The 27,956-nt window shown below is 43.5% G+C and overlaps 2 protein-coding genes across 3 annotated transcripts; both read right to left on the bottom strand.

Annotated features, from left to right (window-relative positions):
- Window positions 1–1,323: 1,323 nt before the first annotated feature.
- On the bottom strand, window positions 1,324–12,840 carry AS3MT (arsenite methyltransferase). Of its 2 annotated transcripts, none has more exons than XM_083616453.1 (11): window positions 12,744–12,840; window positions 12,485–12,516; window positions 10,940–11,067; window positions 10,011–10,161; window positions 9,231–9,367; window positions 8,737–8,806; window positions 8,139–8,220; window positions 7,343–7,474; window positions 6,652–6,794; window positions 6,359–6,493; window positions 1,324–1,571 (listed from the first exon to the last, which is right to left on the bottom strand). In XM_083616453.1, coding segments are annotated over exons 1-11 (1,113 nt in total). In that variant the 5' UTR covers window positions 12,745–12,840; the 3' UTR covers window positions 1,324–1,469. The 2 variants fall into 2 exon arrangements, with proteins under 2 accessions (XP_083472579.1, XP_083472580.1); XM_083616454.1 differs by having other exon boundaries at window positions 1,324–1,568.
- Window positions 12,841–16,506: 3,666 nt separating this feature from the next.
- On the bottom strand, window positions 16,507–25,258 carry BORCS7 (BLOC-1 related complex subunit 7). The gene is made up of 5 exons (XM_083616471.1): window positions 24,893–25,258; window positions 21,087–21,149; window positions 19,830–19,873; window positions 19,102–19,122; window positions 16,507–17,343 (listed from the first exon to the last, which is right to left on the bottom strand). The coding sequence occupies exons 1-5, from the start codon at window positions 25,040–25,042 to the stop codon at window positions 17,292–17,294; spliced, it is 330 nt and encodes a 109-aa protein (XP_083472597.1). The 5' UTR covers window positions 25,043–25,258; the 3' UTR covers window positions 16,507–17,291.
- Between the last annotated feature and the right edge of the window lie 2,698 nt (window positions 25,259–27,956).

The raw sequence follows: 27,956 nt of genomic DNA, 5'->3' as shown, positions 1-27,956 counted from the left end.
ACACCATCTTGAACAAGACCTGTCAGTGGCCCCCAGAACTATCTGCCTACACTTTTGGTTCCATTGTTGTTGTTTAGTCGTTTAGTCGTGTCCGACTCTTCGTGACCCCATGGACCAGAGCACGCCAGGCACTCCTGTCTTCCACTGCCTCCCGCAGTTTGGTCAGACTCATGTTTGTAGTTTTGGTTCCATAATTTAGTGCTAAACTGCAACATACATTATTGTTTCTTCCGCCCCGCCCCCCCCCAATAAAAGGGTAAAAAACTGGTTATTGGAATTTGCAAAGTACAGTCCCTGTTCATCTTGGAATTCTAAATCCAGTTCAACATTCAAAAGCCTTACAGCTCCCCCTAGTGTTCATACTACATACCTTTTTGAATGCCTTTCCTCCTGGTGCTTGTTTAATCAAACCTTGCCAGAGTTATCTCAGTTCATACAGATCGAGTTTAGAAATATGTTGGTTCAAAGTCCTAATGCTGAAGCTACAACGATCTATCGCTATCTGTAGCTCCTGTTTTGTCAGCTCAGCAGCTCCCTACAGTTTAGAAAGAGGACAAAGCTGGCTGTAACAGAGCATAGGGAGATTACTTAATATATATAAGCCTTCCAAAAGATCAGGTTTATGGATGTCCACTTCCCAATGACGCCATTCAAGAGTACAAGGGAAGAGTCTGAGATACAGAGCAGTACCCTTCACATACAGAGGATTTGAATCAGTGTCCCAAGCAACAGTATTGCTACCTCTCACATGTGATAAGCCACTACTGTCTTCCTGCTGGATCTTTGGCAGTTCTTTAAGGCAGGGATAGTGAAACTGTGGACCACCATATGTTGTTGCACTACACTTCCATCAGCCCCAGCCAGCATACCCACCAGTAAAAGCAATTAGACTGCCAGGTTGCATACTAGGGCCTTCTCAGTGGTGGCTCTACAATTTTGGAATTCAATCCTAGAAGGCAATTTCTCTTGAGAATAGGCAAGCTCCATCTCTCACATTTTTTTTAAAGAAGGCCTTAACAACCTATTTTTTTCTCAATAGCTTTTGATCTGAGGAGGTATAAATGAGGGCAGTTTATGGTTATTGTGTTATGCTGGTGATTTTAATGTTATTATTGTTTATTATTTCTAACTATGGATTTTAAACAGTTTTACGGAATTTATTTGTGTTCAAAAATATTGTAATCCGCTTTACGGTGCATTTCTTAAAAAAACAAAACACAGTGTATTAATTCCGTAAATAAATGGTCAGGATTGATAACCATTATAACCATCTGGTTTCCCACCAATGCTTTAAGACAAGATATTTTCACTCTTGAGACAATATACACCAACACAGCAGAGCATCTAAATCTCATAATTTATTCCTTTACTCTTACTACTGCTCAGAAACTGCAATCTCTCTTCTTGCCTTTCGTTTTTGGATTTATTCCACTGTAGCTTTTCAGACTCTTGATTTTACACTGAAAGGTTCAGCAGCATGCTTTGGCTCCACAGCATCCTGAGGGATTTTGTGCAGGGACATTTGGCTCCATCTGCTCCACTAACTTAAATGGATCCCTGAGTTTCTCCTGCTTAAAAAAAAAAATACAAGCAAAAACAAAGCAGGGTCAAAGCGAAAAAGGTAATGAGGATCTGTGTTACCTAAGCTAGAAAGGGCATGTTTTCACTGTTTCTTTTTACTTTCTAGTATTAGCATATTTGCAAACTTAATAGTTAATAGTATCAAAACTACCACTGACCGGCAAGTAAAATTACCATGTGGCACCAGAGAAAGTAATGAATATACAGAAGGTGGTGATTTTGTAATTGTCACAACAAGATGGTATGATTGCGATTTGGATAATAAACGCCATCCCAAACCAAGGCCTTACACCAAAGCAATTTCTACGAGAGAGCGAGGGTATTCTTGCCAGCTTCTACTTTAACCCAGGGCTTCGTCAGATATGGCATCTGTGGTGAAAATAAATGATCTTCACATCAAAAGTGATCTTCAGCCCCCCATCCTGCTTTTTACAGCACAGAATCTTCTACAATTTAATTCCAAGTGCTCACTTTTACATTAAAAGACAAATGTTTTCTGTCAAATGGTGCAGCCAATAACTGGGCAATAACAAAAAATGTGCAATGACAATTTTTAGCTCCCTGCCACCGGCAAGATAAGAAGAGGATTGTCTTCTTTAAGATTTCATAAGGTTTTTAACGTCTTCATATTACTGCATACATTACACTTACCTAATTTCTGCATTTGCAGACATTTTATATTAAGTTTTTCTTGTTATTATATATCAAGGAAGAATTTTTGCTACCCAGTAAAGAAGTTTTTAAGCATTTCTCTAGTATTTTCATAGTTTTTTGGAAGGTTAATATGCAAGATTATCACAGTAAAAATAAAGGGGTTATAATCCAGACTAAGTCAGTCATCCTTAAGTCTTATCAGTTTCAATAAGAAGTCTGGATCACTAACTTGTCCCATTGATTTTGATGAGAGCAAACCACAACTAACATGGCCTGGATCCAACTCAATGCTTCTAAAAATTCAGTTCTACTGATTCAAACTGCATACAAGAGGGATCACTGCAAGCAGTTCACCAAGAAGTGAAACAAAATACTTTTGAACTTGTGCACATGGTGTCTTTCAAGGGCTAAACCAGTTCTGAATTTCACTTCCAAAAGAGGTAAAACCAAAAGGAAGGCCTCAAGGTCTTTCCTCATTGTTTGTGGTATTTAGAGTAGGTACAGATAAAGCCACAAGGCTATATGCTATAGATACGCAAAAGAAAAGGAATTATAGAGATAATGAATGAATGAGTTCAAAGGATTTTGACAACAGGCTATTGCTTTGACTGGCCACTTAGTTTGGAAGTATGTCCGCACCAGCTCATTCTTAGAGGAGCTCTCTTTGAAAAGGATAATCACACCATATGCTTTGTCCTTGCACCATCTGCGCCCGATAAAAACTGCAATTTCTGGGTTTTTTACATGGAAGTCATTATCTCATTCAAGGGGAAATAACCGTCCTATCATTAAACACGGATAGATGCCTTGGAGTGACTCTCCTCCTGGGCCCTGCTGTGCTGCCTCCCTTAGTGTTGCATTAGAACAGGGGTCGGCAAACTATGGTCCAGGTGAGTCGCTGCTTCCCGGCTGAGGGAAGGCAGAGGAGGAGGCGGGGTCTCTGTGCCCAGACCGTGGACCTGCCTCCTGCCCCCAGCGGCGACCCTTCTCCCTTCACTGCCTGCCACCTGCCCACTTTGAAGGCGCTGGGCCAAAGCCATCTTTCTCTCTGCCTGAGCACCTTCCTCTTCAGCCTGGGCCGGCGGGCCGGGAGGGGGCAGCTTCTGCAGCAGCTACTGTCCCTGCCCAGGCTGAGGCCTGTGGCATTGGTGAGGCCTGAGAAATGGGGAGGGAGCAGTGAGGGGGCTGGTCTGGAGTCATGGCCAGCGAGGCAGCGGCAGTGCTTGGGCCCTCCTCCCACAGTGGGGACTGTGGCTGCGGGGGCTTCCAGCTCTGGCTCTTTCTTCTTCCTCTCTCCCACCCCACCCACATGGCGGTTCATATATTTTTTTCAAAGTATAGTCCAGCCCCCCACAAGGTCTGCGGGACAGTGAACTGGCCCCCTGCTGACAAAGTTTGAGGACCCCTGGACTAGAATGTGGGAGAGCAGGATGCAAATCCCCACTCGACCATTAAGCTCATTGAGTGACTCTGGACCAGTCACTGTCACTTGGCCTAACCTACCTCGCAGGGTGGTTGTGGGGATTAAAAGGGGGAGGACCACCCTGAGCTCCTTAGAGAGAAAGGTAAGATATAAAAGCAATAAATAATAAACAAACAACTGGGGGGGGCATACACACACAAATACCATAACCTACAACCTAATTTTTAAAAATGAACAAGCAAGTTTAAAATATCATCCACAAACACATGCAGCCTTGGGATTTCAATGTAGGTCACACACAGGCAACAAGACCAGCCCTAGTATTAGGGATGGTGTGTCTGCAGGAAAAAGCAGCTAATTCTGAGTATCATGTGACGGCAGGAAATTGACAATTATTTAATACATTATTGTTGTATTTTCACATCCAGGGAGAAGGAGAAGCCCTTGTGAGATCTTCTGCCCCAGGTGCCCAAATAATGCGACCAGCCTTGGGTAGCATGTACCTTGATGTGTGAGGAAGGGGGCACCATTTACAGCTCTACCTCAAACAGCAAAATGTCTTGCTTAGGCTGCCCCTGAACTTGGTATTTTGTTGACCTTAAATCCTTTCATCCACACATGAGGGCAACCTGTCCTAAGCATAGCAGACTCTATCCTTGCATTGTTTCTTCCAAAACAGGATTTTAATCCTTGGACTGAAAAAAGCATACATTTTCCAGTGCTTACAGCGAGAGGCAGGATATTGGGGAAAAGTAACCAAGAACTGGCTTTAGACTTGCTGGTTAATCCAATCCTGGCTTAGAAATTCTATGGTGTGATATATAAGCTTGGGTTACATTGCAGTGATGACATGGAATCTTTATTACAGAAACCAAACGTAGTTGTTTCTGTTGGGAGTGAAGCCTAAAGCACCTGACTGCAAACCTCCCCTTGGGCTTTGCTGCTTATCTAAGAAATGCCTCTCATGCCCTCATCCTCCCTCTTCCGTACGCCAATAAGCAAAGGGTTATCCTTTCTAGGACACACAGCTGTTTGCCTTCATCAGATGAATTGGGAGGAGGGAATAGGCTTCTTATAGATAGACGAGCTCCAAAATAGGGTCAGGGCCGCAGGGTAAGGCTCAAGATTCAGTTAAGCATGCTGGATGTACAGAGAAGCCCCTGGGGAATCCAAAGCACTAGTCGTCCTTTCATCTGCCGCTGCAACGTGCCGCACTGCTCAAAAGGGCTCCCTTTCTGCAGGCAATCATTTTAAGTCTCAGTGTACATGCACTGTGCAAATTACACAGGTGTGACTCCAGATTAATGCAGGGCTTGTTCATATCATCTCTTCTGAACGGTCTATGTGTTAATTTCAAGGCTGGAATGGCTTCACAGACTCTGCTGGAATGGAATCACCTACTGAGATACTTAGCAATTTGTAGTTGATGCCAGAGACCCCAAATCTAATTCTGGGAGGATCAACATAGCCATTCAATCTGGACGAAGCACATTTCAACATAATTTACATGCACACAGGTCATATCCACACTACACATCTAAAGCATATTTATACTACTTTAACAGTCATGGCTTTCCCCCAAAGAATACCAGGAACTGTAGTTCCCTTACAGAGCTACTATTCCCAGCACCCTTAACAAACTGAAGTTCCCAAGATTATTTGGGGGAAGCCATGTGCTTTACATGTATGGTGTGGATGTGAGCATAGAGTAGGCATGCCCAAAGTCTGTTTCAGGGGCCTAATCCGGCCCGGTTTAATCTGGCTTATTTCCTGGGGTAAAATCCTAAAAAAAAGCTCAACAACTTTGGTTGGCCCCACGGCCCTTCACTTCATCAAATCTGGCCCTCATTGAAAAAAGTTTGGACACCACTGCAGAGGAATTAACAAGTTTTGTCTGGCACTGCTAGCCAGCTAAAACTTCTGGTTGCCAAACTGACCCTCAATCTCTAACTCAAATGGAGGGACAGGATTTTGTGTCAATTATCACATGGAGCTTTTGAAGCTCAGAAATGGCATACAAGAGCCCTCACTTGTTTTTCTCTTTGCACCACGCTAGTGTGAGCACCTTGGATTAAGCCCCAAAATGAACTAAGCTTGGCAAACACATTTTTCCTAGTACTATCACAGTTTGCTCATCTACAGGAGCAAGACTTGAAGAAGTCTGCAGCAGACCTGGGGGTGGGCAGGTCTGAGAACAGTAGATGTTACTGAAGTGTGAAAACATCTCTTTCAGTCCATCTCATTTCTGCAGAACTGCAACTCCCACTGACAGTCCACACTTCCATGGGAAAACAGACTCTGGAAATCTGCAGAGATGTAAATAAAGTGTGCCGCTCATGCTTATGAGGAGTGTGGTAGTTTTATCACAATCCTAAGAATAGAAATTTCCTTTTATAATTTCATTGTAAAGTAAAAATCACTAGTCTGGCATAAGGCTCAGTAGGCATTAATCCACATTGGATTATTGCAATGTGCTGCCCTTGAAGACAACTCAGAAACTTCAGCTGACCCAAAATGCACCCACCAGATTACTATTCAGGGTTCCATTTAGAGCTCATACAAACCCATGCTTTAAAACAGTTGCATTGGTCGCCAGTTCATTTCTGTGCTTAATTTAAGGTGCTCATGCTAGTGTTTAAAACCACAAGTGACTTAGGATACAATAATGCTCTATTAGTATTGCTATAGGGTCTAACCAACCTTTTGCTTCCCAGGCATATAGCCTTCTGGGGATGAGACCTTCTGCCCCACTGGCTGGATCAGGAATTTCCTAGAAAATCTTGAGTTCTGTAGAATAGCTGCTGTCTCCTCATCCACATCCACCACTTCTCCTTGCTGAGAAAGGAGGGGAAGAGGGTGAATGCAAGACACATCACAATTAACAATCAATAAACAGGCTAGATGGGTATGTATAGGCAAGGGCTTATTATATTTACCTTCTGTTGGCTACAGCCCTCTTTCACTTCAACCCCAATGCCTCATCAGGCTTGTACCTTGAACCTGTAGTTAATGTCAAGCTCTAGTTCCTTCTCATGCCCAGGGATTCCTCCTTTGTAAATCGCTTCACACTGCTGAGCTGACCCATCCTTGGGGATCTTGAAGAGGCGAAAAGTAGCAGAAACAAACTGGAAGTCACCTATAATCAAAGTGGAGGGGCTTGTGTCACTCCTGAGCAATGTCACAGTACAATTCCCACCTCAGATGTGGGCTACCAGACGCATGTAGGTAATTTTCAGGGTCTCTCATCAACTACAACACTAGCTGTGTTTTATGCACCTGGATTCCTCCCTCCTCTAAAGATGTACACGCCTGTGGATTCAGAGATCAAAATATTCACAAAATATTTTTGCAACCAAGAATTCTCAGGTTAGCAAATTTTATTCCTTGTCCTGCTTTCCTCGAAGCTATGCATGCAGGTAAAGAAAATATAGGAATACCGCTAGCCATTTAACCAGGCAACCAAGGTGTGCATCTGGAATGTGCCCCTAAGTCTCAAGCATCTGAAATTAATTAACCCTGACTTAGGGCCAAACGACATGCGTAGCGGGAGAGCCACAATCCGATCTCCCAACAGCTTTTATTTGCCACAAAAACAAAAGTGCAAGGAGGAGGGGCAATCTAGACTGAAATGACACTGAAAGTCGACCGAGGAGGCTGACTAAGGCTGAAAAGTAGCACTCTTACCCACGGCATTTTCCAGCTCCTTGTTAGCAAGGGTTATTCGAGAGGCAGCAACCAACCGAGGTGGCAAGAATCCAACTTCCTCAGCAATTTTGTACAGATCCTTCCACCACAGGGCTCCCCCTAGGCACTCACCTACAGATGGTAGGATGACAAAAGTGATCATTTCCAGATAGCATGGGAACAGGTACACGCAGCTAATTAATGCAGGATTTAACCCTATCCACCCAGCCACCAGCTGACACCACAAGGGCCATCAGCTGATGAGTTGTCTGGGGGGAAATAATCTCACAGGCCAAGACTGGCCTCCACACTGAAGGTTCCCACCCCTTCTCTAGTGTCAGCGTAGGATTGCTGCCCCAGTCCACAGAACCTTACATGTGGCAGCAGGCTTCTCCAAGGATCTCATCCATAAAACTGATCATTGGTTCTATGCTGTGGGCACCCAGAAGATCCCGTAAGTTAGAGCTGGGCTGGAGAACTTCAGGTTTGGGAACTGAACATGGCCCTGCATCCCTCTCTATCAGGCCCTTGGGAGACTGTATCCCATGAGACTGTATCCCACCCGCAGCCATGCTTTGCACCCTCATGGAGTGCTTCTTCCCAGCTGGAATGTGTTAATGAGCTCTGATCATTTCTGCTACTCCTAAGGCCCGTATGGTATTGAAAGACATTGGCCTATGGGGAAAAAATGGGTTACATATTTGAAGCAATCTTCAAATGGTATATCTGACAGGAAGATGCAATGCTGGCTACCATTTTTCAACTGGGTGTGGGGAGAAGAGAATAATTCACTCACCCCACAAGACTTTATGGTTCCTGGTTTCCTGTGGCAGGTCACGGTTGGCATAGACATCACTGAAATACATCTCCCCGCCTGCCTGAAAGAGCAGGTAACAACAAGGAAACCATTAATTACTGTTTCCACGGTTTGATAGGCAAAAGAGAGCCACTGTTTGCTGCCAGTTTGGTTGCTTGCTATGGATGTGTTGTGTCTTCAAAGGCAAAGCAATTCAACCACGTAAACTAATCTTGGGGAGGCAACCCATTCCTACTAGGTAAATTCAATCCTCCTCCTCCCTTTGTTTGTATAAACAGGGCCCAGCAGTGGCTGGAAACTCAAGAACATTGAGGAGAAACAACCCAAATGCAGACCTGACATATCTTTTTCCTCTAAAGTCTTTGATTTTCCAGGGATTTCTTTCCAGATGCTGATCTGCAAAGGTTCTCCTATTCCAGGAGTTTGAACACTCAACTCCAATTACACTTTCCCCCTATTCTTTAGTGTACACCTGGGCAGAGCTACGTGCAGAAGAAAATTCTCCTTTTCACTCAGAGTCCTCCCTGTTGGCCTTAGTTTGCCTTAACATGCCTTATGCAACCAGCCCAGTGTTTACCTTTAACACTCGATAAGCTTCATGCAGGACAGCTCTTTTATCAGGGGACAGATTGACCACGCAGTTGGAGCTAAACAAGAGATAAAGCCAACTTATTTATTTGATTTATTTATTCTCCTGCCCTTCCACCTGAAGGAACCCAGAGCAACTGTGAATCATCATAAATGACACGTCGTTATTAAAAATGTTGCAAAACCGTTAAAACAACTAAAACCAAGTTTGTGTATATAAACAGCCATTTCCAAGCTGCTGCACATACTCCCTCCCTTCAAGTTCTAAATGCCTCAGTGAACAGAAATATTTCCAGACTACATCTGAAATGATGGCAACATACGGAACAAACACACTTCACGTAGGTGCTACTGATATCCACAAAGCCTCAATCGCAGCACGGTGTGGAATATGGCATGCAGTGCTAAATCCAGAAACTCAAATATAACCCCCAGTTTCCAGCCTATCTGCTTGCAGAGGAAGGGGCTAGAAAAAGGTCCTACATTACAAGGTTATAGCTTTCGTCCTTCAAGCCTGCTTCACCCAGTTTCTCCATGTAGCCCTGGATAAAGTTTACATTGGGCTTCCGGTAGCCAAATTTGTTCATATGATAATCGATATGCTTCTTCGCCACTTCCACCTGATGGAAGGAAAGCAAGGATGTAAAAGATAGAAATTCAGTACAGAAGTATATGGTGCATGATAAAGCAGTGCTAACCACACACAGAGAAGCTTTAATATACCTTTGCTTATATTTTCTGCCATTAAACCCATCCCACCTACTCTCCTTATGCCAGAATACCAGCTTGCTCTTCATCCTCCTGCCATCCCCAGATGTGATATCAGTCTACGCATGATTTCATTCCAGTTGGACTTGCTGTACATGTTCCAAATTGCATATAGTAGTACAAGTATTTCCCAGCATCCTTCCTGGGTGCCCACAGAGACCTCCCTAGCACCCAAAGGGTCTCCCCACCCCACTGAAATTAGGTTTGAGAGGTTGTATTTGTCTTGCTTAAGTGTAGTGTGTGTGTGGTGCCTAAGAGAGTTTTTCTAGTTTGCAAAGGTGTCCAGGAGTGCAAAAAGGCTGGTGACCACCTAGGTTAAGGACTGCAAACAAGGAGGCTTCAGATGGGTGAGATGCCAGAATGGGAGCTTGTGTGAAAAAGGTAGGTCATGAAGGAAGCTGCATGCCAAGGAGTCTCAACAGTTATGCCCTCCATTTAGCAATCTGAAGGTAAACATGACAGTCTTGAATCAGCACACAAAGAACAACCTCTTACCTGGGATTCAGTCATGTCTACCCCGGTCACATGTCCATTCTCCCCAACCATCTTACTGAGCATATAACAGTCTCTTCCACTCCCACAGCCCAAATCCAAAATCCGGCAGTCTTCTAGGCATTCTGGGATCACCAGGCCACAACCATAGTACCTAAAGGAACAAAAGATAAAGCAATGCAAAAGTGAAACACATTCTGATGGAGACAAATGGGTGGTTCAGATCAGCAGCGAGATGAGCCAATCCTCACCAAGTAGCACTTCATTAGATAAATACAACTGTTGTGTTGGCACCTGTTGTTTTTTAACACGTCTGCCACTGCTGAATAGCTTGGTTTTTAAATCACTGCATGGGTTAGTCACCACAATATTACATATTCAGACAAATTAAAACAAATACAATGAAGGACATAGAAAAACAATAGTTGGTCTATGACCCTTGCAATTTAACAGCACAATCCCAGGCAGGTCTGCTCAGAAACAAGCACTATCAAGTTCAATGAGGCTTAGTCCTACATAAATAAGTACAGGCTGTAACCCTAAACACACTTACTAGGGAGTAAATTGCACTGAATATAGCAGAATTTACTTCTGAGCAACCATGTATGTGATTGCACCTCAAGATCTACAAGTTCTTCCCTAATCACACATATTATTCTCATTTTATTATTATTTTGTTTAGATTCAGCCTACCTTTTACACTAACTGATCAAAATTCACCCTCACTGATTAAACAACTAAAAGCTTTACTTGCTTAATCTGCCAGTTAAATGAGCTGCCCTAATCTTTTGGTTTGATTTTATACTTGATATGGCTTAGAGGGAAAAGGTTAAATAAGGATGAGGGGGAAATTAGATCGCCTCCCCACTTTCCATAATGCAATAGGCAGTAACTCATGAGATCAAAGTTCACTCAATAAAACAATACTGTACTTTGCCGAAACCTCCTCATGCACACATTGTAGGGCTTCTCTGGCGAATGTGGGCAAAGGCCTTGCTACAGTACAACAGGCATTGGTTTTTAGGTCTTCTTTTTTCTTCAACTCTTTGCCATAGTAATCCTAAAAAAGGAAACAGAAATTACTGGTATATACAACACGTTTGTAGCTTATAAAGAATGGTCGAAACACATGTGATGAAGGCAGGTATGTCTGGCACCAGCAGTTGGCCAAGACAGGCACTGGCTGAAGGCCCAATGGGCTTGGCAGGGTCCCCCAGCAGTCTGGCCCAACCCAGCCAGGCCACTACTTTCCCTGCTGGGATCCTAGGTGCTTTCCCATGGTGGGTGGCACCAAATCTATTGATTTGACAGATCTCTGTATCAGGGCATGGCATTTGGGGTAATTTAAGAGGGTAGGTCACGTTCATGAATCACTGCCTTGCCGTGGCAAAGGGGCTTGAATAACTCCAAGAAGCTATGAGCTATGCCATGCAGGGCCACCCAAGACGGACAGGTCATAGCCGAGAGTTTAGACTAAATGTGATCCACCTGGAGAAGGAACTGGCAACCCACTCCAGTATTTTTGCCATGAAAACTCCATGGACATTAAGGAGAAGTTTTGAGAAGAAATTTCCAAGGCATGCTCTGATTCATGGGGTAATGGAGAGTTGGACACGACTATGACGACTAAACAACGACAAAGAGGGTAGGTAGCCACCTTGGATGGGAGCCAATTTTAGCTTCCATTTAAAAGCACTTTTGCCCATCTGCCACTGAAGTAGGACCAGGGCCTGGTGGATGGCAGGGAATGCTGCTTGCATCAAAACAGTTGTGGCAACAGAGGAAGAATGTCCACCACAGTCAGAGTGGTGTAATGTCCTATTTGGGGTGGACCCTCATCAACACCATACCAAGAGCCCCCCCCCCATATGTCAACTGGCACAAAAGATAAGGCCTCTTCTGTGATGGCTCCAGGATATATGAACAGCCTCCCCCTTGATATAATCTAAGCAGACTCTACAAACGTTTCTATTCATGATGACTGTTTTTAGTAGAAAATCGTTAAATTTAATTTATTATTTCCAAATAATCTAAAGTACATTGGGCTGTTCTGTCTTTAGAGACTCTTTAAGCCTTTGATAATTTGGAATGGGCTTCTTTAATCAGAGTGTTAAAATCTAGGAAATTTGACCCAAAATCCATTTCAATAGTAATTTGTACTGTTTTAAACACTGTTTTCATGAGGGGTTGGTAAAAAGGTGATTGGCTGATTGAGTACTACTGGACACAGTCGCCAGGCTGGATAAATGAGAATATATGACGACAATGCTGAGATAAGTAGCCATGGATCAGAGGTGAGGAATGAGGAAAATTAGACACGGAAAGGCTTCGTTCTGAGTGGGCAAGACTTAAGTGTATATAAGTGTTAAATCATAAGGCCAAGATTAAGTGTATATAATGTGCATTAATGTGGAACAGATCATTGGGATCCCGGTGAAGGAAGGATACGTCAAGATCTCAGCATCAAACTATCTCACCTGGACCTCTGTATATATCCGCTCCGCAGCCACTGTTAAGAAAAGGAAAAGGTCAGCACACCGTGTAAACACACTTCACCCGGGTTATTGGGGGAGCTGCAGACGTAACACGCCGCTTTGCAGCGGATTACCAGAGCCAAACGTAGCCCTTCTCCAAGGGGGAACTCAACCCCAAAGACGGACTCTCGGCGGGTCTCCTCCTCGCTGACTCATGAGCCCCCAGGCTGCCCCGTGAGAAGAAAGCAGCAGCAAAGCTTACTTAGAGCGACGCCTCTAGCTCTGGATCCCACAGCGAAGCCCCGGAGCAACAAGGATCAGCCAGAGCTCCTTTGGCCACGATTGCAGGAAGAGCGATTGGATTGTGTTACAGGATGTAGGTGTGGCTTGTTTCTACAGAGGCCGCAGGGCCAAGAGGAGGTGCCTCGCGGCTATTCCTCCGTACAGAGGGGCGTCTCGTGGCTTCCTAAGAGAAAAAGAGACCGCGGGAGAAGCCCTCGCTGGAATTAGAGGCTTTGGAAGGCTCTGCTTCGCAGTCTGTGGCCCCGTTCTGTTTTCGCGCCACTCACGAATCTGGGAAATTTAGGAACCCCCCCCCAGTGCAGGATTTACGTATAAACTAAACAAGCTATAGCTTAGGCCCCCACTCTCTTGGGAGCCCCGAAAAAATTTAAAGGAGAAAAAAACCCTGGATGTACATTTCCAATATATAAGATAATAAATAAAATAAAACCTACATACAGCAACAGTGTTTTGTGTTGTGTAGGCTCCTATTATGTGCAAATGGCTTTAGATACCTATTAAAAGGTAAAGGTACCCCTGCCCGTACGGGCCAGTTGTGTCCGACTCTAGGGTTGTGCACCCATCTCAAGAGGCCGGGGGCCAGGCAGCACACGGAAACGCCGTTTACCTTCCCGCTATAAAGCGGTACCTATTTATCTACTTGCACTTAGGGGTGCTTTCGAACTACTAGGTGGGCAGGAGCTGGGACCGAAAGACAGGAGCTCACCCTGCCGCGGGGATTCGAACCGCCGACCATACGATCGGCAAGCCCTAGGCACTGAGGTTTTACCCACAGCGCCACCCGCATCCCTTAGATACCTATTAGGTCCATAAATAACCCTATAGCATATATTCAACACACACACCAAAAAAACAGCAACAATTTGTTGTTGACAAAGGACAGCTGGACATAAAAAGGGCCCCATTACCTTCAGTATCTTAGGGCCTCATCAAACCTAAATCTGGCCCTGGATCAGACCCAGAGTCCGTCTGGTCCAGCGTCCTGTTTCGCACAGCAGCTAAGGAGATGTCCCTGAGAAGCTTCCAAGCAGAACATCTGCCTTGTATGCAGCAGGTGCCAAATTCAATCCCCAGCATCTTCCCCCGCCTGACACCTTAGAGCTGTTGCCACTCCTGGAAGGTGCCTTCCTCACAGCAGCTGGTATTCATGGGCATGCTGCTTCTGTAGCTGTTGCATTGTAGTCATCAGTCTTGAAAAAGGAAGCTGGCTTAGATTATGAGGGCCAATAGTTTGCCTATATCAAATACTGTATCAAAGTTACAGACTAAAAAAATTATTACAGGATAAGCTTTTGAGAGCCTCATTCCACTTCATCACATCATTAAGTGTTACTCTGAGTTGCAGATAGTGAGGCATCGCGAGGCTTTTTGTTGCCTTTGCTGCATAGAACTACCATGGCTACTCCTCTGGAAATACAAGACAATTCACATTAAATTTGGGAGTAGGGCAGTTTCTAACGCTCAGCTTACATAACCTAACTTACATAGCCTAACTTCCTTGCTGGTCTTCTGTTTAAGGCCAACTGTACAGACCCTCGACCCACTGATTTTCATCCTTTCCTACAAACCACACACTATTATTATTAATAATAATAATAATAATAATAATAATAATAATAATAATTTTTTATTTGTGCCCCGCCCATCTGGCTGGGTTTCCCCAGCCACTCTGGGCGCTTCCATAGAAACCAAAAATACACTAAAATATCACACATTAAAAACTTCCCTGAACAGGGCTGCCTTAAGATGTCTTCTGAATGTCAGGTAGTTGTTTATCGCTTTGACATCTGATGGGAGGGCGTTCCACAGGGCGAGCGCCACTACCGAGAAGGCCCTCTGCCTGGTTCCCTGTAGCTTTGCTTCTCGCAATGAGGGAACCGCCAGAAGGCCCTCGGCGCTGGACCTCAGCGTCCGGGCAGAACGATGGGGATGGAGACGCTCCTTCAGGTATACTGGGCCGTTTAGGGCTTTAAAGGTCAACACCAGCACTTTGAATTGTGCTCGGAAACGTACTGGGAGCCAATGTAGGTCTTTCGAGACCGGTGTTATGTGGTCTCGGCGGCTGCCCCCAGTCACCAGTCTAGCTGCCACATTCTGGATTAGTTGTAGTTTCCGAGTCACCTTCAAAGGTAGCCCCACGTAGAGCGCATTGCAGTAGTCCAAGCGGGAGATAACTAGAGCAGTCAAGAGAGCCATTGGAAAAAATATTCCTGCACATGCTCTCTTGCAGAGTAAATAAAGAAAGAGTATACAGTGGAACCTCAGTTTTCAAACGTAATCCATTCCGGAAGTCCGTTTGACTTCCGAAACATTCAAAAACCGAGGATCAAAGGGCGGCTGGGCAAATCTAATGGGAAAAAATGAGAAATGCGTTTGGCTTCTAAGGCACATTCGAAAACAGAAGCAGTCACTTCCAGGTTGTTGGCGTTCGGCTCCTGAAACGTTTGGCAGCCGAGATATTCAACAACCGAGATTTGACTATATTTTAAACCATCCATTGATATGCAGGAACTTGGTTCCTTCCCAAACTGATTATACTTACCAGATGCAATAGTTAGCTGGTGGCTTGATTTTAAATGTTTACATGTCAACTGCTTTGATTTTTTATGATTTAGCAGTATATAAATATTTTTCTAAATACATACATATATCTTACAACAATCGCAATAATTCTGAAACAGTTCTCTCCCCCCCCCCCACTTTTAACATTTTCATTTTTGTGTAAGAATGGAATGGTCAGCATTGGAACAGTGTAAATGGGACTTGCAATGAATTGTTGTAATGTGGAGTGTTCCTGTTCACTTTTCATGGCAGCCAGCCACTCAATCTCTTCTCACACCATTTTCCATTGTCCATCCCAGCATTCCATAGCCACTGAGCATGCTCAGTCCTCACTGGGTTGTTTGGGAAGGATTTCCCCATTAGGGTTTTTCATATAAAGAATTGTTGTATTTTGCAAACCCAAACCTGCTGATATTTCCTTCTTGTGAGTGGGTGACATCATTTTGGCTAATTAAGTAACAGCACTCATACAGTGACAGCATCACTCTTATCCACAGATATGTATTTAACTGGTACTAGATATGTATTTAACTGGTTCTTGTTCAAAAAGAGCAAGAGGTACAGCAATCGTAACATATATTGCCTGATTTTGTGTACAAAATACTTCGCTCCTTCAGTTTTTTGCAATTTGTCAATGAAGCATGAGTCCCGTTCTCTGAACAAAATACAAACAAAAAGGAAATACAAATATATTTTAAATACATATTTTAGATCAGTTCTGTTTCCCATGGGCTTTAAATTGGTTCAAGCCACAGCACTGTATAAATAAGATATTGCATGTACATCTGCAGCTGTATATCTGAATAGATTACTGGTTCAGTAGGATATTACATAATGAAGCCAAGGCTGCTTAATCAAGAGCCGTAATAGCAGTGAGTGCTTAGGAATGTAGCCCAAGGCCAAAACTGACAGCAGATGTACAGACTGAAGGGACCCCTTTCAAACACTTTCTGCAAAGGAAATATACACACTCAAGTAGTTTCATAACAGCTCACACTCATGTAGCTAAAACTACATTAAGAAATAAGGGAAAATAAATTTAAAGTATAATCCCATGCATATTAATACAAAAGTTAAGTTCCATGTGTTCAGTGGGGACTATTCCCAGATAAATGTGCACAGGATTGCAGCTTAAATTAGAAACCATTGGCAGCTATACATATTGATGTATATAGATTGATTGATTTGCAAATTGGCTGAACTTAGTCTTTTAAAGAAAATCTAAACAAGCTGTCAAATTTCATCTCTGCACACTCAGCTCCCACTAAACAAAGACCAAGTTGGGAGGGAAAAAATTCCAGTCCTCTAACTCTTTCTTTAATTACTTAGGTAGTAAAACTAGATAGATTTTCATACTCAGGGATGCAAAATGCCAGTACAAAGTGATGGTTGAACCTACACACAATAACCATACACAGGGAACCACCTGCATGCAGCTTTTTCAAACAGCTTTCTAGTGCTCATCCAACTACCATGAGATTGTATTCCTCAGCCCTGAAACATGAAAAATTTCAGCCTACTGATTAATCTGACTGAGCTCTGAACAGAGAAGAGTTTCATCCTTTAAAGCACTCTAAAACAAAACAAGATATATTTCATTTGTGATCTCCAGAAGTGTAAATCCTTGGAAAAATTAATCCATTAAAAATATGCACACGTGGGATTGCAGTCTGCAATTAGATACATTAAAATAGCCAGCTTTTTATAACTGCAACATTGGCGATGGAAAAAAATCCAAGAGTTTCCTCCATTTGCAGGTCAGAATCTTGTACACTGTGCAATGTACACTTTGCATCATTACAAACTGGCAGATTATTTGGGGATGAGATCAGTCCCATAGTGCATTTGGTGAAGAAGGAATAGAGGAAGGGTCTCCATAAGTCCTCAGACATGTAATTTCTCAGTGGTTTCTATCAGCTCTTTAACACCGTGCAACAGTCTCTCTTCATTTCAGAAGGTGAGTCAGTTGGTCGCACAAATTTGAAGACTGTTCAACACTGAAGATGAGAAGGAAGACTTCAATAGACACTCAAGGATATTAGGATATATTAAATATTGACTGTAAATGGGCCAGTCTGGGCTGCTTCTGCAATGTAAAGATGGACCAGGGTTGTCAGGATAAAATGGGGAGGTATCTGCTGATTTAGTCCACTAATCGCCCCTCCCAAAATATCCTTTAGAGATTGAAAGAAGAGGACACCCTACATCAACAAGAAGGGAACAGATGCTTCCATTTTAAAGGTTAACATTTAATACCCCACTGACTGACCCAAAAGGTTCTTGCAGCAGCTTAAAAAAATAGAAATAATGTTTGTTTTTACCTAACAAAACCACTTTACACCCAGGACTCAATTCAATTGCATCTACAACCAAGTAGCTAAAGATCCAACATTCTAGATACTTATCTTGGAGTGAGTCCTGACTTACTTCCAACTAAACATGCCTAGGATTGGACTGCACATCTTTCTGACTGAGAAATGAGGGCGAGGAAGAAGGGAGGTGTAAATGGGGACAATTTAAACGAAAGCCATAAGCATGAGGCTCATTGGCAGAATGAATCTGATCTTGAGCGATCAGGATGTCACCTAGGAGAGGAACTTTTGAAGTGCAATCCTGTGGGTGTTTACTTGGAAATAAGTCCCAATGTGTCAAACAGGGACTGCTCACCAGTAGTAAGCCTTACTCTCACAAATGGAGGTCCGTAGAGCAGGAAACAGAAACCATGGTGGGAAAAGCCAAAACAGTAAAGAGTATAGCCTTCTTGGTCCACTCACCTTTTTAAAACCATTTTTATATATCAAACAGTTTTATATATGCTTTTATTATACTGTAAACTGCTTCAAGATGCTTCATAAACATAGCTGTCAAGTGTCCCTTATTTGAAGGGACAGTCCCTTATTCCAGGGCCATGTCCCGCTGCTGTCCCTTATTGATGGATGTCCCTTAAATGTCCCTTAAATGATGTCCCTTAAATTTCAAGGGAAGCAGCTCCTCTCCCTCCCGCCCTGCCGGCCAGGGAGGACGGAGGCTCCAACTGTGTTGCTTGGCTGCGTTGCTCACCCAATAAGAAGTCTAAGAACGACTGGGGGGTGGAGCTTGCATGCCTTGTGTGTGGCTAGTTAATGCAAGCTGAGGGGCTTTTTGAATGCTGGATGCCATTTTGTTGCACGTGCTGCTGCAAACTTTGCAGTGCAAAGCCAGCCGGGGAGCCATCTTAAGTTGAGGCTGCATAGGCCTTGTGGTGCATGTGATTCAGATTCTAGTCAGTTGAACCTCTGGTTACAAAGTTGGTTGGACAGTGTTCTCAGTGCTACCAGCATGAGTTTGACCAGACTGCAGGAGGACAGGAAGATTGGAGTGTCTGGAACAGGTAAGGCTGCAGGTCCCTTATTTTGGCTGCTGGTCCCTTATTTTCAAGGCTGCTGGTCCCTTATTTTCAAATATGTAAGTTGACAGCTATGTTCATAAGAAGCAGTTCATAAATTAAAGGCTCTGGGTTATTATTTATGTATGTATTTATTTCATCACACATTTTACCTGTTTTTACTATGTTACACTTTAAAAATCAAGCAATATTACTATTATTTAACATTTATTTGGCACCAGCAGTGTGCCACCTTTGTACAGTTTTGTACAGAGGTGATATAGTCCTAACCTATTTGGTTTACATTCAAAATAACATGAACAGAACAAAAGGCAAAAGTAGCAACAAGGGGGAGTGTAAAAGCCACTCAAATAAAGCAGAGCAAACTTACTTTTTCTGAATAGCTTCTTGCCTAGAAAAAAAAGATGTCAATATAAAATAAATTATAAGGAAACTGGCTGCAAGGTGCTTAAGAACACAAACAGGTTGAACTGAATTCTGAACTGATGAAAGGCGGCCTGATTTCAGGAAGCTAAATAAATGAACGAGTATCAGATTGACTTCCATGATATATAGAACTGAACTGACATCCTGAAATTGCTACCAGTGTTGCAAAGAAGCTTGTGAAGTAAAGCTGCAAAAAGATAAATCCTACTTCTGAAGATTTCTTTTATGATGGCCATTAGATGTGTCTCAGAGATGTGTAAGGTAAAACAACCTAAGAGTCAATTTAGCTATTTTATCTTAGTAGTTAATAACAGAAGCTATATTGGAATGCTGGTAGTAGAGGACAAGAGTAACAAAATAATGCAGTGTGGAGTGTAGCTGTTCAAGATTCCAGCATTTTTTGTTCCATTCTACAATCCCCAACAGTCAGACAGCATTCATTGGACAATAAGCATGTTTGGGAAGATTTCCTCCTTAGGGTCCCCCCCCCAAAAAAATGTTTTTCTACTTCTGCAAGTCATGGAGTTTCCCCAAGCTTGCTGAAATGTCACTTTTGTGTTTGGTAAGTGAAGTTTTGGTTACATCACAGCCTGGACACTGGAAACATTAGAGGGGATGAGATTTTAATAGTCCTGGTCAATCAAATAAAGAGTACACAATGCATATACTTACTGGTACTGCAGATGAGTAGTTATAATGGCCATTTTCCTTAAACTCTGAAAAGGAGAAAATATTAAATACGGTAGATTTCCCCTCACTATGATTCTCAATCATTACTCATGGCATTTTACGTTACACTCTCCTAGCCTTGAGTATCTGTTGTTCTGAATGATCTGAAAGCTTTTGAAATTAACTTTATTTAACAATTTTATTTTTCCAGCTCTATACCTAGCCACTTCATACATTCTCCCAAATTTTTCAGCTCTGATCATGACACACCCTCCTAGAACTCATTTGGGAGCTTCCCTTTTAATTTTATTTAATACTGGATTTCAGATTCAATTCAGTAATTTTGGAATTCTAATCCTGAGAGCAACAAGCAAGATTCCTAATTGCCAAGCTTGATTAAAATAAAAAATAAAAATCTACCAGGCTTGGGCTGGACAACATACAGCTCACATACCATCTGTAACCAACCACACCAGCTGCCACCAGCCATGGCCTAAAGTTCATCACCAGCAACTGTATAAATTATGGGAAAATGTAATCACATTTTCTAGTTTTGGTTGAGTTTCATAGGAAGCAGAGTTCCCCTCTTAGCCACAGAAGCTGAGCAAGCTCCCTTGTCACATAGACTGACTCACCTAGAAGTCTGTAGACTGCCAATACTGCTCAAGAATTAATAAAATAAATAATAAATAATAAACCTTTATTGTCACTACACCACCTGTATGCCGTGAAATTAAACGAGCCCCCCTCCCCCCCCACACATACACTTACTTCCTGAAACTCCAACATAAATCATGAAGGCACAAGACTGGAATTATTGGGGCGGCGATGCACAGATATATAAGCCAACCGTATGTAGCAATGTCCACAGTCCCATATTTCAGAGATGAACAACTAGAGATGAATGATTTATTTATTTTTTGTCTAGCTCAAAGCTGGTAACGTTCTTGGTATAGATAACAATAAGCCAATGACTGTTTAATTCTCTTTAAATCTAACCATTAATACTAATGTCAAGGCTATTCTGATAAACACATAAACACTAATGTAGACTATTTGAAAATGATAAAGGCAGGTAGCCTATAGTGCTTCTGAGGTGAAGTCCAGATCATGTTAGGAATGGTGGAGAAACAAACACCTTTCAATTCCTAACCCTGCACTTTATGAGTCACCTCCTCTTTTTCCCATGTCTTGCAGTTCACAGAGAAGAACCTAGTTATCTGACAAAGTCCCCACTTTTGTAGCTCAAGTATTTCTTACATCTTCTGAGTGCAGAATGGCATCCTCTTGCATCACCATGTTTCTGGCAGCTTGTCCTAAGAACTGAAAGACATGGAAGCCACAGTAAGATACACAAGTTTCCTGTTCTTAGGTGCCAGTGATGTAGCATTCCACTGGTCCTCAAAGGTGGCAATTCTGCTCATAGCTTACTATTCCAATAGCATTTAAGCAATCTAAATGTAAGAATTATTGCAGGCTAACAAACAGAGGGTTAAAAAAAATAGTATTTGGGACTCATGGAAACATGCAGTCGGCTGCCATGAGTTTGGAATTCTCTTTTATTTTGACACAAGGTTTCAAGTAAGCTAAAGAATTACCGTATTTTTCGCACCATAGGGCGCACTGGACCATAGGGCGCACCCAGTTTTTAGGGGGGGAAATCAAGGAAAAAAAAATTTCCCCCAGCCCCAAAGAGCAGCGTACAGGCTGCGCACAACCTCTCCCTGCCGGAGCGGTTGCGCGCGGCTATGGCACAAGCCAAGGCAGCGAGCAGGATGGATCCCGCTCACTGTTTTGGCTTCCCCTTTAGCCCCGTGCAGCCTCTCCTTGCCAGGAAAGGCTGCGTGGGGCTAAAGACTCCATAGCCCCGTGCAGCCTCTCCTTGCCGGAGGGGTTGCGCGCAGCTATGGAGCAAGCCAAAGCAGCAAGCGGGGTGGATCCCGCTCGCTGTTTTGGCTTCCCCTTTAGCCCTGCGCAGCCTCTCCCTCCCGGGAGAGGCTGCGTGGAGCTAAAGACTCCATAGCCCCGTGCAGCCTCTCCTTGCCGGGAGACGCTGCGCAGGGCTTTTCTGGCTTTACTGGGAGGTGGGGGGATTCACCCACCTCCCGCAAAACCGGCAGAAGCTGCGCAACTCCTTTAAAGAGATTGCGGCTTCTCCTGGCTTTTCTGGGAGGTAGGAGAAGGGACTGATGCGGCCAGTCAGTCCCTTCTCCCTCCTGTGGAAAAGCCCGCAAGAGCGCACGGAGCTTGTGTGCAGCTCTTGGGGGCTTTTCCCGCTTGCCTCCCCCCTGCATTCGCTCCATAGGACGCACACACATTTTCCCTTGCTTTTTAGGAGGGGAAAAGTGCGTCCTATGGTGCGAAAAATACGGTAATACTCCAAAGCACGGGTAAGCAAACTAAGGCCCGGGGGCCAGATCTGGCCCAATCACCTTCTAAATCCGGCCTGCGGACAGTCCAGGAATCAGCATGTTTTTACATGAGTAGAATGTGTGCTTTTATTTTAAAAGAATCTCTGGGTTATTTGTGGGGCCTGCCTGGGGTTTTTACATGAGTAGAATGTGTGCTTTTATTTAAAAAGAATCTCTGGGTTATTTGTGGGGCATAGGAATTTGTTCATTTTTTCTTCTTCAAAACATAGTCTGGCCCCTGACAAGGTCTGAAGGACAGTGAACCGGCCCCCCGCTGAAAAAGTTTGCTGACCTCTGCTCCAAAGGCTTGGGGACATTGAGATGCAATCATGAGCAGCTGAAATCAAGACTTGACAATCGAATAATTTGTATGCTTCCTTTATTCCATTGAACTTATCCCTTCTAAGATATCTGGTAGACCTACCAAACATTAAAATGAGGGTAGCCTTTACACAGACAAGTTTAAATGTCCTTCTACTACAGGACTAGATAAGCTCGCACAAACCAATTCCTAAGAAGGACAAAGTTTGTGGTTGCAACTCTGTGCCAATAGAAGACAGAACTCATGTGCTCCTTGAATGCCCTTTAGAAACAACTATTTACCCATTGCTAAGAACATAGAAGGGAAGGTCACCCCCAGCTGTCTCTTTTGTTTTGTTTTGTTTTTTGCTGTCTCTTGTAGAGAAGTATATATCCTTTCAGAATATCTGAATTTCTTGCTAAGGCTCTACAAATCCATGCTATTAAACTTAAAGGGGTTATAGGAAATGATTTATCCTTTAAAGGTTAAGGAGCAGAAATGTAAATCTCTATTATTAATATTTTTGTTATCATTTTCATGTGTATAATGGCTGTCTGCTAAAACACAATAAACTGACTAATTCTTATTTATATGTTTTCCAAAAGAAAATAAAACAAATTGTACAGCATTTTCCAATTAGCATTCCGTTAGTGTCTGACTTCCCCTCTACCCTTCCATGGTTTTCTCAAATTTCCTAGTACTGCTGCATATTATAATTATTCTATGCCTTCTCTCCTCCACCGTATTCTCAGTAAACATTTTCTGCTGTTCTTACTCAAATCCTGCTTGTGTTTTAACATGTTTACAATAAAAAAAAATCTACAAACATTTTCCAATCCTCCTTGAAAAAAGTCTCATCTTGCTCTGTAATTTTACTAGTTAAATTTGCTAATTCAGCATATTCCATCAGTTTCAACTGCCAATCCTCTTTAGTAGGTACTGCCTCATCTCACCATTTTTTGTGTACATATAGTATTCTTCCTCACATACAAGAATTTTTTTTTTTTTTTGGTACATCTGTCCCAGTTATCCCTAAAAGAAAAGCTTCTGGTCTTTTGGGTAGAGCCTCCTTAAATATTCTCTTTACCTTGTTATAAATCATCTCCCAGAGTTTTAACCCAGGAAGTCCCAGAAAATAGGTAATGCCATGCAGCCCCCGCCCCCAATGAGCCTCTCTGAGGCTGTTCCCTCAAGTGGCACTTTGAAAGGGGCAACAGATTTGCTCTGAGTGCTGCACCTGCCTCCTTGCATTCTGCCAGGAGTTCTCTGGAAGGGTATTTATTTATTTATTTAGCTTTATATTTTTAATAAAAATCTCAAAGCGGTTTACAGCATGTTAAATCAATAAAACAGCAGCCAGGCAATGTTCCTCTGGCCTTATGAGGAGCCTCTTCAGTAGGGCTGGTGAATCTGGGCCTCGTCCACTAGGCCAAGTGGAAGGGGCCTTGCAGGGAGCGGCTAACTTCTATTATACCTTATTCTCATGAGCAGAAGAATTTTTAAGGTTTTTTGTATGGGAGCGAAAAAATAAATAAAAAGTACTTCCAAACCCACCCACCCCATATGCTTCTTTATTTGACAACTTGTTGCTTTTAAGGCCGACATATCTTGCAGACGTGTTCAGTCACTTGAATGTAATACCTCAAAATAGGGAATAAATTTTACAAATTTTGACTGTTAAAAAGTCGTAATCCTCCCTCCCAGGCAAAAACAACAGGGCTTTTTGTCCTTTTCAAAAGCATCATCACTTATGTTCTTTAATAAATGCAAGCAACTTGTATCAAATCCCTACCCCCACCCCTTTCTCAACTTGGAGACTGTCAGTTGCTGGGAATCACAGGTGGGCAGAAGGCTGTTGTTCGCATGTCTAGCTTGGGGACTTCTCACAGGCATCTGGCAAGATACTGTGAGAAGATGATGCTGGCCCAATCCTGCAGGCTTCTCTGTAGAAAGGCAGACCAAGATTCATATTGCCAATCATTTGTCAGCCCGAACAGTGCGGAGCACAGTATTTTATGACTGCAGCTAGTGGGAGAGAACTACTACGGCTTTTTAAAAGGAGGTGGAAACAGCAAGTGTGCTGAGAACTTTTGATTTTGAATCCCCGTTTCGATACCCATTTTTAAAACCAGAACAAGGAGTACAATGGAAAGCACTACTCAGCTGCTGTCCAACCCCCCTCCCCCCATGCCTAGGGCACTGCACCCCTCTTAAAGCGCTAGGAAGCTGGAGCAGTTCCAAAGCAGCCGGCATCCCACAGAGAATACAAATCCCACCATGCATTGCGCTCCCCAGCTGCCGGTCTAAAGTTTTGCCGCAGCGCAGTGCTTTCTGGGCCTCGTAGTCTCTCTCACCTCGGCGCTCCGAGAACCCTTCAGCACCTGTTTGGTGAGGGCGATGACATCCGTGCCGCAGCTGGTCACCTTCTCGGTCAACAGTCCCTTCACCGAGTGGCCGAATCGAGTCTGAACGTCCACGGCGCTCGCAGCTGAGGGTGCCGCCATCTTGGTAATGTCACCCGCCCGAACAAGCCCGTCTCCCACGTGAAGGATGCAACGACGGCGAGCGAGAAAGGGCAAAACAGGTGAAAAGGCAAGACGGCGAAACCGCTCTCCCAGAGGGTCCGGACCACGATCTTACGGATGTTGTGTTCTCAGTCTGTCAGACCCACACAGTCAGACATTAAGAAGTAATGGGGACATGCCCTTCCCCATTATTATTTATTTCTCAGGATCACCGCTTCTTCACACAAAGTGATTTATTTGCGCGCGCGTGCGCACACCCCTCCTCAACCATATAAATGAGAACAGAAAACAGAATCACAATCCCAGCCAATAAAACACAAATGTTTAATCAAATTAAAAGCGACAAAACAGAAACACCAGAGAGGCACTCACAATCACACCAGCGTGGTGTGCCACACCCTTCAAGAAGCACTGTTTTAAGCTTCTTGGGACAGGGACCTTTCTGCTCATTCTTTGTAAAATGCCAAGTGCAGACTGCATGAAAATATTAATAGTTGCCAGCTAAACCTGCAGTGAAAGGAGGTGGTAGAACACTGAGGTGAAAGAATGGGCTGAAGCCAGCACTTCATGGTAGGAAACAACACTTTTGTCTTTGCCTGCATATAAAAACTCCCTGTAAGGAAAAAATGAACACATCCTGGAGAAATGTTCTGTGCCAGTAATCTCCCTGCTGGGCTAGTTTTCTCCTTGCAGGAGAAGCAGCACCACTCACCTGTCTTCCCAACATCAAACATCCCTGCCCGTTACTGACAGCAAGAAGGGGAGAAAGTGGGGAGTTTTAAGTTGTGGGTAGACATAGCGGATGACGCAGTGATTTCTCCAAAGCAGCTCTTTATTTGTACGCTGGAACAGAACTGAACAGCAAACAGCTCAGCTGACCTGCTTTTATAGGCAGCCGGCTGTCAACACTGTAGCAACAACAACCCAGGGTTTCCCGCCTAAAATAACTGACGTGGACCTGAGTGAAAACTATCTACATGATACTCCTGGTGGCCAGGGTGAGAATTTCAATACATAACAGGGAGATTAGTGCAAGAGCAGTGGCAAGTGCAGTGGCAGAACCAATCTGATGTTCCTGCCACTATGCTCACACTGCACCAAGCTCCCTGCCTCTGCATCCTTCCCCCACCTGGTAACTGGGAGTGACACTCAGTGTTGGGAAGCCTGGTGAGCAACGCTGCCCCACCTCACCAACTGTTACCTGTATCACCTCTGCATCCTCAATTTCATGCAAGCTTCCATTTGCTATTTTGGCAAAAAAAAAAAGTTTTTATCGGTGGTTGCAAGAACAAATGATCGCTATATTCTAAACAAAATGCTTGTTTGACCTGGAGGTAGGCTGTATGAATTGTGTATTGCTTTGTAATGGTTTGTTGGGTCTCTGGACCGTAATAAAGAGTGATGATGCTATTTTGGCCAACTTAAGAAGTCTAAATGGGAGAAATAGATATCTACAGTAAACAATACACATGAAAATGCTATATATTTATCTGCCTAAGCAAATTCAGCTGAGACTGTTCCAAGGATGCAATGGAAATTAGGCAGAATGGATATGGGGAAATGATAATACCGGCCTTAGCCATAGCAGTATCCAACTGCATAACTTATCTGGGGTCTCAGAACATTCAGCTTTGATCTTGTCATTACTTCAGAAGGCAGCGTCCCTCAGCTGTCACCTTGAGAAGTATCAAGAAATAGTGACCCCCAAGGGATGGCAGTGTTCACAACTGTCGAAATGGACCCTGACACCTGGAGATGGGGATGTCATAGAAAGCTGGTCTCAAGGGGAAGATATTTTGCGCCATCTTAAAGACTCACAAATTTATTATGACATAAGCTTTCATGGACCGTTGTCCACTTCATCGGATGATCCAATGAAGTAAAGTGCCTGAAAGCTTATACTTATACCATTATTTAAAATGTGTTAGCCTTTAAGGTGCCACAAGATATGAGTTGCCAAAACAATTCATTGAGCTCTCCTGTAACACAAGCTTGGAAGTGCAATTTCAGCAACTAACATTACAGTGGTACCTCAGGTTACAGACGCTTCAGGTTACAGACGCTTCAGGTTACAGACTCTGCTAACCCAGAAATAGTACCTTGGGTTAAGAACTTTGCTTCACGATGAGAACAGAAATCGAGCTGCGGTGGTACGGCAGCAGTGGGAGGCCCCATTAGCTAAAGTGGTGCTTCAGGTTAAGAACAGTTTCAGGTTAAGAACGGACCTCCAGAAAGAATTAAGTTCTTAACCCGAGGTACCACTGTATCTGCACAGTGGAACCTTCCCACCTTTTCTTCTTTTCATGACCCACCCCCTAAAGAGAGCCAGCGTGGTGTAGTGGTTAAGAGCGGTGAACTCGTAATCTGGTGAACCGGGTTCGATTCCCCGCTCCTTCACATGACCTTGGGCCAGTCACACTTCTCTGAAGTCTCCCAGCCCCACTCACCTCACAGAGTGTTTGTTGTGGGAGAGGAAGGGAAAGGAGATTGTTAGCTGCTTTGAGACTCCTTCAGGTAGTGATAAAGCGGAATATCAAATCCAAAATCCCCAGGAGCCACAAGCAGAAATGAGAGTGTATGGAAGTTCTATCACACAGCTAAAACTCCTTGCACTAGTGAAACATTTGGATTCTGGCCTTAGTAATTGCCGTGACTAGCCTGTCATAATGAAAGGGCCTTTTCAGTGGTGGCACACAGCCTTGGAATGCTGTCCCACTCTGATACCTTCACCACACCAGGTAATTTTATTTTCCCAGTCTGGGTCCTTTTTTGAACTGGTCCTATTGAATTATTTTTATGCTGCATTTTTAGATCTGCTACCTTTTAATGCCCTTTATGTTGTTTTTAAAGTAAGCTGTGAGCATAAACGTATCAGCCAATAGAGGGATAATTA

Source organism: Podarcis filfolensis, assembly GCF_964270895.1.
Source record: "Podarcis filfolensis genome assembly, chromosome: 5".
Taxonomy (NCBI): domain Eukaryota; kingdom Metazoa; phylum Chordata; class Lepidosauria; order Squamata; family Lacertidae; genus Podarcis; species Podarcis filfolensis.
The sequence above is the reverse complement of the archived record's forward strand: the minus strand, read 5'-3'. Positions and strand labels throughout refer to the sequence as shown.

What these genes read in the sequence shown, in the direction of transcription:
- AS3MT (XM_083616453.1), bottom strand. An exon ending in GAACCATAAAGTCTTGTGGG is followed by an intron (nt 7,475 to 8,138) that starts GTGAGTGAATTA and finishes TACCATCTGTAG; the next exon opens with GTGAGTGCCTAGGGGGAGCC. An exon ending in ATATGCCTGGGAAGCAAAAG is followed by an intron (nt 1,572 to 6,358) that starts GTTGGTTAGACC and finishes TTTTTTTTTAAG; the next exon opens with CAGGAGAAACTCAGGGATCC.
- BORCS7 (XM_083616471.1), bottom strand. Translation starts at nt 25,042, where the DNA reads ATGGCGGCACCCTCAGCTGCGAGCGCCGTGGACGTTCAGACTCGATTC. An exon ending in CCATTCTGCACTCAGAAGAT is followed by an intron (nt 19,874 to 21,086) that starts GTAAGAAATACT and finishes TCTCCTTTTCAG; the next exon opens with AGTTTAAGGAAAATGGCCAT. An exon ending in CAAGAAGCTATTCAGAAAAA is followed by an intron (nt 17,344 to 19,101) that starts GTAAGTTTGCTC and finishes TCTCATCTTCAG; the next exon opens with TGTTGAACAGTCTTCAAATT.